We start from the raw sequence: 12,239 nt of genomic DNA on the forward strand, positions 1-12,239 counted from the left end.
ATATATCCTAAGTTTAAAAAATGAAAATGCTGGAGATCTGAAAAGAATGGATGAACGGTTTCTAAGCTGAAACATTTGCTCTGTTTCTCTTACCATAGATGGTGTTTGTTCTGATGAGTATTTTCAGCATCTTTTACTTTTATTCAATAGAATAAACTAATTTGGGAAGAATAATGTATGCTAAGAAAAGTTAAAAAAGAAAAAAAAAGGAAAACAGTTAAAAAAATTTCTCATCCAAGAACCAAAATATTCCCATGCTGAATGCAATTCATGTTCATTCAAAGATAAACAATAAACATATTAATAGCATGAATTAAGAAATAACTGGTTTCAGAAAATACTAAAGTATGATTCTGTGATAAGTACACTGATGAGAAAGGCCCATCCAAAACATTTACTCAACTTCCATTTTAAGATGGCGGCTTAATGTTTTTTTTCCCCAGAGTTCATCAGTTCTGTTTAACTAAGAAGGGATTCTCTGACATTGAGCTGCAAATCAAAATAAGTAAATTGCAAACAAGTTTTGAATATGATTTATGGGTACCAATTATTCAAGGTGATACTGGCTTGAAGGAGATTTGAATATTAAGATTCAAAATATATAATTAGCTATAAACCTGTTTTCTCTGCAGCTAAAGTATTTGCTATATCAATTATTAACTTTTAACAATTCTCTTCATAAATGAAGATAATTTAATTAATCTGCACTTCAGCTTTATAGACAGTAGAGGATAGTACAACTCATTTTTTGGATATGCAGGACACTAGCATGGGCAATATCTATAATTCATGTCTAACCGCACTTGAGATGGTGGTGATGGTGATCAGCTTTTCTGAACCACTGAAGTGCTTCTGGTTTAAGTATCCCCAAAATGCTGTTGGGTAGACAGTTCAGAATTCAATATGTAGCTAATATTAAGGACTGGCAATATAATCCATGTTAAGATGGTCTGTGACTTGGAGAAGAACGTGCTGTCCCAAGCATGTCTATGATCACGGAAGATGAAGACACAGGTTTTGGAGATACTGTAGTAGTAGCTGGTACACATTACAGCCATTGTATGTCAATGGATGGTTCATACAAACAAACTGCTGATGTCAATCATCTTGAGAGTTGTTGGTGATATGTTCAGAGGCAAATAGAGAAGCACACCATTGTGATTATAGACAGATGGTAGAAGAGCCTTGAGATGTTGGGGGCTTAATCGATCACTGCATCATGCCCAGTCTCTGCTCTGCACATGTAGCTACTATATTTTATGTGGCTAGTCTAGATGAGTTTTTGGTCAATGTTGACCAGAATATTAAAAGTAGGGGATTTTTGGCAATGTTAATGCCATTAAACCTCCAAAGGTATATGGTTAGACTTTGTTCTTAGAAATGTTCATTACCTGGCTCTTTTGTGATATGATTGTTACTTCCCACTTATCAGCCCTGGCCTTGATGTTTGTTGGTCTTTTCAGCATGGATTGCTTCATTTGATGAAAAGTTACAAATGGTATTGAACAGAATCAGAATCAGGTTTATTATCACCATTTTTATATGAGGTGAAATTTGTCGTTATGTGGCAGCAATACAGTGCAGTTGTAAAATGATCACAAATTAAAAATAAATAAATAGTGGGGAAAAAAGGAATAATGAAGTAATGTTTATGGGTTCATGGGTTGTTCAGAAACCTGGTGGTAGACGGGAAAAAGCTGTTTATGAATCTTCTGAGTATGCATCAGGTTAATCTGATGGTAGTAATGAGAAGAGGGCATGTCCTGGATGATGAGGATCCTTAATGATGGAAACCCCCTTCATGAGACTCTACTTCTTGAAGATATCCTCGGTGGTGGGGAAGGCTATGCCCATGATACAGCTGGCTGAGTCCACAACTTACTGCAGTTTCTTTCAATCCTGTGCACTTTAGCCTTCATACCAGGCAGTGATGCAACCAGTCAGAATGTTCTCCACCGTACGTCTATAGAAATTTGCAAGAGTCTTCGGGGAAATACATCAAATTTCCTCAGATGAAATACTCAATGAAGTAGAGCTGCTAGCATGCCTTCCTAATTGCATCAATGTGTTGGGCCTGGATTAGATCCTCTGAGATGTTGACAACTAGAAACTTGAAACTGCTCACCCTTCCACTATTGACTCCTCAACTGGTGTGTGTTCTCCTGACTTCCCTTTCCTGAAATCCACAATCAATTCCTTGGTCTTGTTAATGTTGAACACAAGGCTGTAATTGTAACACCGATCAACTAGCCGATCTATCTCACTCTTATACATCTCCTCATCGCTATCTGAGATCTTACCATGAACAATGGCATCTCTGCAAATTTAAAGATGATGTTGTAAGCAGTGCGTACCCATAGTCATATGTGTAGAGAGTAGTGCAGAGAGCTAAGCACACATCCTTGAGGTGCACTGGTTTTGATTATCTGAGAGGAAGAGATGTTATTACCAACCTCTACTGGTTGTGGTGTCCTGTTGAGGAAGTTGACAATCCAGTTACAGAGGACTAGGTTTAGAAGTTGGTTATTAGTGCTGAGGGGATGATGGGTGTTGAACACTGTGCAGTAATTAGTAAACAACAGCCCGACATACATTATGTTTTGCTGTTTTTCTAGGTGCTTCAAAGCAAGAGTTTTTATAAGAGCTGAAGCTTTAGAAGGCATTGCTTAGACTGCACTTGGAATATGGTGAGCAGTTTTGGGTCCCTTATCTAAGAAAGAATGTGCTGGCATTAGAGAGGGTCCATAGGAGGTTTATGAAAATGATCCTAGGAATGCAAGAGTTAATACATGAGGAGTGCTTGATGGCTCTAGGCCAGTACTCACTGGAATTTAGAAGGATGAAGGACAAACTTACTGAAACATATTGAATATTGAAAGGCCTAGACAGAGTGCATGTGGTGAGGGCACAGTCTTAGAATAAAGGGACATCCATTTAGAACACAGATGAGGAGGAATTTCTTCAGCCAGAGGGTGGTGAATCTGTGGAATTCTTTGCAACAGGCAGCTCTGGAGGCCAAGTCATTGAGCATACTTAAAGTGGAGGTCCATAGGTTCTTGATTAGTAAAGGTGTCAAAGGTACAGGGAGAAGGCAGGAGAATGGGGTTGAGAGGGATAATAAATCAGCCATGATGGAAAAGCAGAACAGACTCGATGTGCTGAATAGCTGAATAGCCTAATTTTGCTCCTGTGTGTTTTGATCTTATGGCGAGCCAGTGAGATTGCATCTGCTGTAGACCTGTTGCAATTGTAGGTGAACTGCAGTGGATCCAGGTCCTTGCTCAGACGTAGCCAACTTTTCAAAGCATTTCATTAAAGTAGGTGAGAGTGGTACCAAGTTGATAATCATTGACGCAGCTCCCCCTGCACCAGTATGATTGCTGACCTTTTGAAACAGCTGAGGTACTCAAACTGCAGACGTGAGTGACTGAAGAAGTCAATGACCATCCACCCAGCTGGCTAGGATAAGTTTCAGTACCTGGCCAGGTAACTGCTGGGGCCTGACGCCTTCCGACGGTTCACCCTCTTGAAGGATGTTCTGACACCGGCCTCGAAGACAGGGTCGCTGGATGCTGTCGGATCCACACAGGTGCAGCATCAGAGCTTGCATAAAAGGCATTGAGCTCCTTGGGGAGCGAAGCGTCACTGCCATTTACGTGTTAGGTTTTGCCTTGTAGGAAGCAATGGTGTGTAAACCTATCACAGCTGTCATGTGTTTGACTGTCTCAAATTTCACATGGAATTGCCTTTTCACTCCCATGATGGCTTTTGGTAAGTTGTACCTGGACTTCTTGTAGGATTTGAAATCACTGGTCTTCAATGCCTCAGACCTAGCCCTCAGCAGATTGCAAATCTCCTGTTCATAGCTTCTGGTTTGGAAAAACTCGGTATATTCTCCAAGGCACACACAAATGTTCTTGTGCATTGATCACGGACATCTCCACTTCTTACCTTATAATGGAAGAAAGGTCATTGATGAAACCAATAAAGAAGGTTGGCTCTTGAGGAACCTCTGCAGTAATGAACTGGAAATGGGATATTGATCCCTGAGAACTAACTCATTTTTTCCCAAAAGCAGAGGAATATATGAATATTTCTAAAGCAGAGGTAGATATTCGAGGGAATGAAAGGTTACTGGAGCAGTGGGAATAGAGAATTTAGGTTACAATCAGATCAGCCATGATCTTATTGACTGTTGAAGGAGACATGAGGGTGAGTGGTCTACTCCTGTTCCTAATCTGTGTGTTCCCATGTAAACAAATGAATTTATACCACAGCATAACCAAATAATGAATGACTCAATATACAAATAACCTACTTAGCCATTGTGAGTACAAACAGTTTACCATATTAAGAAAATAGCTGAAGCTATTCATACAAGCAGTCCTAAACTAATGAAAGAATATGTTCTGCATGAAAACTGGAAGCAAGAATGTGTTCTCTACCCTATAAAAATGTAAGAACGTTTTAACTAATATATTCATAATTAAGCCATGTAATTAAATTATATTTTAAGCACTAATATATTATTGCCATCAATGGTGGTTTTGCTTGTTCTAATACTGAAACCCTAGGAAGATTAGAAGCATAATCCATAGTTTTGGAATTTTCTTAATTTTTAGAAAGCCAATCAGATGTCTAAGAAGTGTTCTGTTTGTCCAGGGCAATATAATCTGAAATCGAATACAAGAGATCCTGCAGATAGTGGAATCCACAGTCAGCACACAGAAAATGCTGGAGGAACTCAGCAGGTCAGGTGGCATCTATGAAAATGAATAAATAGTTGACGTTTCAAGTCCAGACCCTTCATCATCGTGGGTCTCGGCCTGAAATGTAGACTGTTTATTCATTTCCTTAGATGCTGCCTGAGTTCTTTCAGCATTTTGTATCTAAAATAAAAACTAATTTGGATAATCTGACAGTTTCGTATTTGATTCCTCATTTCTTACATCTTAGTGATGGCATTTTAATCATTGTGGCCATTTGTTCTGCTACTAATAAACAAAACAATAAGCAAATTTTGAATTTGCTCTGGTCATGCTGAATTTGGATGCTTCAAAATAAATAAAAGATTATAGAACGCCATTACTTCTAACTGCTGTGGCTTTCCTCAACTAAGCTTAGTAAGGAAAGATAAAGGTACACAAAAACTGGCATGCTAGATCTACATTCCTAATTGTTCAGTATGGAGTACTTCAGGTAAATAGTGATAAAGTTACTTGAAAAATGTTATAATTATTAAACTATATTAATATATGGCTACAAATTAATTTAAGTAGCAACTTCAAAATTCAGTTCAATTACAATAAACATTTTGCAGTTATCTCTTTGCTAATACATTCAGTTTAATTAGTTTTTCCTTAACTAAATATCTTAGTAGCAAGTACATTCCATAAACTCGGGTATATATTTTTATGGCATCTCAATTCCAAGAAGGAAATAATTTGATTCGAATTCAACATGATAACATTCCTTAACTGGGAATTAAAAAAAGTTTTTGAAAAGCATGGAACATTAAATGAGGAAAGGACAAACAAGTGAGCTACATAGCATTCAACACTGGTACAACTGGGATAGGTTATGAATAGTCACTTTCAGTACACAAATATGGAAAAAGAATATACTGATAGTTGTAGACGAGAAAGTACAAATAGAACATGAATTCCAATATCAACTAATTGGCCGAATGAACTGTTTCTATATCAGTTTTCCCATTTCATCCAATACAATTTTTGCTTTAGGAAACTTGCATTGATACTTCACTGACAAATGGCATCTTTCTTCAAAATTAATTCTATGTTCAGGAGCAAAGAATCATGCATTTACTGAAAGGAAGCCTTCAGGTGATGCTTTGAATGTTTTCTACTTTAGGTATAACAAGAATCAGGAATGTGAATTAGTATAGAACCAATAACTGTTCAGCAAAAGCCCATTTAATTTATAAGGGGTCTCAAGTGAAGTTCTGAAACTGTAACTAAATTAAATTTATACTTACCCATCTGTGAAGTTGGTGGTTGCTGTGCTAATAGCTGAGCACCCACAGTATTTGGGAGCCTCAGTTTGGAGTGTGGTGACAGCAATGATGGTGCAGGAAGAAAATGTTTTGGCCTGGCCTGCAAAAGGAAAGGCAAATCAGAAACCGAAGTGCAATTTCCTGGGTTACTAAATGACGTAATGTAATCTCTACTGGATAAACTGCTGCCCAGTAAGCAGTGCACTAATTCACATTACATCTGTGAATTCACTGTTAAGTAAAATCAGATGATTCTTTTTTAACATCGGCAGTATAAATAATACACAACTCTCTTGATATGATCAGAAAGTTTTAAATTGCAATTAGTTGTACAAACAGCATAATTACAAATACGATTTCATCCTTTCATCGGATATCACTGTAACATATTAATAAAAGGCACAGCTCCAAAATAATTTGAAATCTAAATTTTGCCGAAGAACCATACAGAAATTTACTTTTTTTGAATTTTTTTTCCTTTTTCTTTTTCTCCAGTAAAAATACCATTCCCTTTTCTCAGTTCCGTGGTCTCTGCCACATCTCTTTTCAGGATGAGGCTTTCCTTTCCAGGTCATCAGAGATGTCTGCCTTCTTGAAAGAATGGGATTCCCTTCCTCCACCACTGATGCTGCCCTCAGCTGCATTTCCTTCATTTCCCGAATATTCGCACTCACATCTTCCTGCCACCTTAACAAGGATAGAATTCCTCTAGTCTTCACCTACCACCCCATGATTCTACGCAATATCTGTCTTCTTCAATAGGATCCTACCACCACATACATCTTTACCATCCCTCCCCTCCCAACCCCCACTGTCTACTTTCTGCAAGGATCACTCCCTCAGAAATTCCCTTGTCCATTCGTCCCTCCCCACTAATCTCCCTCCTGGGACTTAATCCTGCAAGTGACAGAGATGCCACATCTGTTCATTGACCTCCTCCCTCAGCTCCATTTAGGCCTTAGACCACAAGACGATAAGACATAGGAGCAGAATTCGGCCATCTGGCCCATCGAGTCTGCTCCTCCATTCAATCATGGCTGATCCTTTTTTCTTTCTCTCCTCCTCAACCCTAGTTCCCGGCCTTCTTCCTGTAACCTTTGATGCCATGTCCAAACAAGAACCTATCAACCTCTGCCCTAAATACACCCAACGACCTGGCCTCCACAGCTGCATGTGACAACAAATTCAACAAATTCACCATCTTTTGGCTAAAGAAATTTCTCTGCATCTCTGTTTTGAAAGGGTGCCCCTCTAACCTGAGGCTGTGCCCTCTTGTCCTAGACTCTACCACCATAGGAAACATCCTTTCCACATCTATTCTGTCTAGGCCTTTCAACATTCGAAAGGTTTCAATGAGATCCGCCGCCCCCACCCCCATCCTTCTGAATTCCAGTAAGTACAGACCCAGAGCCATCAAACATTCCTTGCATGATAACCCTTTCAATCTTGGAATCATCCTTGTGAAACTCCTCTGGACCCTCTCCCATGCCAGCACATCTTTTCTAAGATGAGAGACCCAAAACTGTTCACAGTACTCAAGGTGAGGCCTCACCAGTGCCTTTTAAAGCATCAGCATCACATCCTTGCACTTGTATTCTAGACCTCTTGAAATGAATGCTACCATGGCACTTGCATTCCTCACCACCAACTCAACCTGCATGTTAACCTTCAGTGTGTTGTGCACAAGGACGCCTAAGACACTGGCATCTCAGATTTTTGGATTTTCTTCCCATTTAGAAAATAGTCCACACATTTATGTCTACTACCAAAGTGCATGACCATGCATTTTCCAACATTGTATTTCATTTGCCACTTTCTTGCCCATTCTCCGAACCGGTCTAAGTTCTTCTGCATCCTACCCGTTTCCTCAACACTACCTGCCCCTCCACCTATCATCATATTATTTGCAAACTTGGCAAAAAAGCCATCTATTCCATCATCTAAATCATTTATACACAGCATAAATAAGTGGTCCCAACACTTACCCCTGCAGAACACCACTAGTAACTGGCAGCCAACCAGAAAAGGATCCTTTTATTCCCATTCACTGCCTTCTACTAAGCAGCCAATGCTCTAACCATGTTAGTAACTTTTCTGTAATACCATGGGCCCTTAACTTGGTAAGCAGCCTCATGTGTGGCACCGTGTCAAAGACCTTCTGAAAGTCCAAATATACAACATCCATTGCATCCCCTTTATCGATCCTACTTGTAATCTCCTCAAAGAATTCCAACAGGTTTATCAGGCAGGATTTTCCCTGAAGGAAACCATGCTGACATTGTACTATCTTGTCCTGTGCCACCAAGTACTCCATCACCTCATCCTTAACAACTGACTTGAACATCTTTCCAACCATTGAGGTCAGGCTAACTGGTCTATAATTTCCTTTCTGCTGCCTTCCTCCTTTCTTAAAGAATGGCTTCAAGCAGTCCTTCTAGGACTTAACTTCACCTGTGAATCTGCTAGGGTCATCTATTGTATCTGGTGCTCCCAATGCAACCTCCTCTACATTGGTGAAACCTATCATAAATTGATGGACCGCTTTGTCAAGCAACTCCGTTCCACTGGCCAAAAGTGGAATTTCCTGGTGGCCAAGCACTTAATTCCTATCCTCATTCCCACCATTTCAGTCTATTGCTTCCTCTTCCACCATGATGAGGCCACTCATAGGGTGGAGGAGCAACACCTCATTTTCTGTCTAGGTAGCCCCTAAACCTGATGCCATGTATGTCGATCTCTCCTTCTGGTAATCTTTCTTCTCTCCTATCATATTCCTTCTTCTCCAACCCTTTATCTTTCCCACTCACCTGGCTTCACCTATCATCTTCTAGCTTGTCCTCCTTCCTCTCCCTCCACCTTTTTATTTGGGCGCCTTCCCTCTTCCTTTAGAGTCCTGATGACGTGTCGCAGCCCGAAATGTCGACTGTTTATTCATTTCCATAGATGCTGATTAACCTGCTGAGTTCCCCAGTATTGTGTGTGTTGCCCTGGATTTTCAACATCTGCAGAACCTCTTGTGTTTTACCTTTCTTGATTCCCCCTCTCCCTCCATTTGATCAAGAAAGCATGACATTACAGTTTTCCTTTGCACAACAGTATTAGCGTATACCCTGCCAGGCACTACCTCGCAGATTGCTGATTTTTCATGGTGCTCTTAGTCCTCTAATCCAACCACTCACAGCCATATTATGGGTGCCACAGTAGCACAGCTGTTAGCCTGATGTTATCACAGCTCGGGGCGTTCCGGAGCTTGGAGTTCAATTCTGATGCCGTCTGTAAGGAATTGGTACATGCTCCCTGTGGAATGCATGGGTTTTGCCTGGGTGCTCTGGTTTCCTCCCATAGCCCAAAGACATACCGGTAGGTTAATTAGTCATTTCAAATTGTCCTGTGATTAGGTTAGGGTTAACTGGATTTCTTGGGGGTTCCTAGGGCAGTCTTGCTCTAAGGGCCAGAAGAGCTGTATTGCTGAATAGATAAATGTTTCTCACTGCACTTTAAGAAAAGACAACTGCTTGGGCTGCACATTGTCTGCTGGGAATCGAATGTGACCCCTGCTGTCTCTGCTGCTACCTACTGATGTGCTGGGAATGACTTGGATATGGAGGAGATATCATTAGCAAGGTTATAGATGACATGCAAATTGGGTACTGTTGATAGCACGATTAGTCTTACACTCTGATTAGGTATTGATCGACTGTTAAAATACACGGAACAATGGCACATGCACTTGATCCTGATAAGTGCAAGGATGGCTAGGAAGCTGCCCTGATCTGCACGTTTCAGTGCTGAACAGTTTGGCTAACACTATCCCTTAAAGGCAGCCTCCCTACATTGAGCCATGGTGTATGGGAGCAGCAGCATAAAATGGATCTGTGGCACAGCACTGCTGACAGCATGTATTTCTGTATAGAATTATTAAAGACTCTATTTGTACTTATTTCTTTTGCACTGTTATTCCTAGGAGTGCTTTCTGAGTGCTTAATGGGCGGGATTCTATGCATTCACAGTGTGAATTGCTCCAAGGTATCCCTTTTACCTGAGTATGGCTTGATACTGATTCCATTTCTTACCTGGGTTTCACCCAATTTAATACATGTAACAAAAAAGATATCTGAGCAACAAGTGGCATATCATTGATTTAAGTGCAAATTATCCATGATTTGCACACTCAGTTAAAATATACTTCACATCAAATATGGAAAAGCCTACGGACAGTACTCATTGCCTGAAATAGTTTTCATGTGATCTTCTGCTATGCTATGGGATGGATGTCCCAAGTGAAGATTTGATTTTTTGTTATTTACAACACATTACAATGATTAACTCTATTAAAAATCTATTTGTATTTGTGTGTTTCTATGTAGCTACACCATCTTTCAAATAACAAAGAAAGCTACTTTTAAAATTTGAAACTGAACTAAATATAATGCTGCTATGATTAAAAGCAGCAGATCAGTAAACATCTGTGGAAAGAGAAACAAGGTTAATTGTTCTGAATGATAATCTTTACAGGACCAGGTTGACCACTTGGTGGGTCTGAAGTTGCATGTGGCCCACACCAGTAAAAGAAAACATGTTTTCTTCAGTGAGGGACATCAGTGAACCAAACTGTTTTTTTAATTAGTAAGGTTATAGTTACCATAACAAAGAAATAATTTCCTGAGACTCAAATGATGTTACCATGTTTCCAATCACTGGCCTCTACGGTACAAAAAGGTCAACTAGGTCTGAAAACAACCCTTCATTCCGCCAATATTGCCCCCACACAGATCAAGTCTGGTGTTTCTCATTATCTGGATTTCTTGCAACATCCAAGATTGCATACTACTTCCCAGTTTTTATGTGATGGCTTACATTTATAGACTGACCAATTTATTATCACTAACCACAGACCTTGGCACTGCACAAAAAGATGTTCCTCCTTTTAGCAGTTATGAGAAAAATCCTGGCTTCAAAAAATATTCAACCAAAAGGCAATATTGTTCAACGCCTGTTATTTATAAGATATACGAGTAACAGATCTATAAGCATGGTCTTGTTTTTCTCTGCACTATTGCACAGTATAAATAGGACAAATGCAAGACTGGTAAAATGATTTCACCTGGTTAAACCACCTGTCCAGCAAGTATAAAATGAAAGATGACATTCAAATTGGATGGAACTGAAATATTAATGAGAGCCCTGATGAAAGAGTATTGTAATTGGTAATACATTCCTTTCAATGTTCAGAATATACGCTACCAAGGATTTGTTTGCCCATTTTTTTTTTGATAATCGGAGATTTTACACTATAAACCAAGTTGCATCCACTACTCAGAAGACTGTTAGCTGTCCCTGTGGCAAGTTAGTACAACTGCAATCTCACCTTCTGAAGTAAAGAAAGTGTACACAAAATCTGCTAATCCTAGCCAGAGGATAGTGGCTGATGGGTCTTATTCAGACTGGAGGTCCATGCTGTGTTCAGCAAGGAACTCTACTAGGATCTTTGCTACTTTTATTTATACAAATGACTGATGAAAATATGGTTGGGTTGGTTAGCAAGTCTGCAAATGACAAAAACATTGATGGCACTGTGGATAGTGTAGAGGATTACCAAAGGTACCGTGGAATATAGACCAGCTGTAGATATGGGCAGAAAAATGGCAGATGGTACATAATCAAAACGAATGTGAAGTGTTGGACTTTGAGCTCAAATGGAAAGGAACAGTACACTGTTAATTGTAGGACCCTTAACAGCAATGATACTCTAAGGGGCAGTACTAATGTCCTGAGAGATATTGGGGTCAAAGTCTATAGTTCTCTGAAAGGGGCTGCATAAGTTGACTGAGTGATATTACACTCAGTGGCCACTTTATTAGGTACCTCTTGAACATAATAAAGTGGCCACTGAGCTTAAGTTCGTGGTCTTCTTCTGCTGTAGCCCATCTACTTCAAGGTTTGATATGTTGTGTGTTCAGAGATGCTCTTCTACACACCATGGTGTAATACATGGTTACTTGAGTTACCATTGCCTTGAATCAGTCTGGCCATACTCCTCTGACTTCTCTCATTAACAGAGCTGCCACTCACTGGATGTTTCATGTTTTTTGCACCCCCACCCCCCCATTCTCTGCAAACTCTAAAGACTGTTGTGCATGAAAATCCCAGGAGATCAGCAGTTTCTGAGAAACTCGAACCACCCCAACTGGCACCAACAATCATTCCACAGTCACAGTCACCTAGA

The 12,239-nt window shown here is 39.9% G+C and overlaps 1 protein-coding gene across 2 annotated transcripts in view; it reads right to left on the minus strand.

The window, feature by feature from the left end:
- The window catches only part of ahi1 (Abelson helper integration site 1), a 216,059-nt gene that overhangs the window by 101,729 nt on the left and 102,091 nt on the right, over positions 1 to 12,239 (minus strand). For both annotated transcript variants that reach the window (XM_063040430.1, XM_063040431.1), the window contains one exon: positions 5,996 to 6,113. In XM_063040430.1, the coding sequence (XP_062896500.1) occupies positions 5,996 to 6,113 (118 nt within the window). The remainder of the gene's footprint in view (positions 1 to 5,995; positions 6,114 to 12,239) is intronic.

This window comes from Mobula hypostoma, chromosome 2 (assembly GCF_963921235.1).
Source record: "Mobula hypostoma chromosome 2, sMobHyp1.1, whole genome shotgun sequence".
Taxonomy (NCBI): domain Eukaryota; kingdom Metazoa; phylum Chordata; class Chondrichthyes; order Myliobatiformes; family Myliobatidae; genus Mobula; species Mobula hypostoma.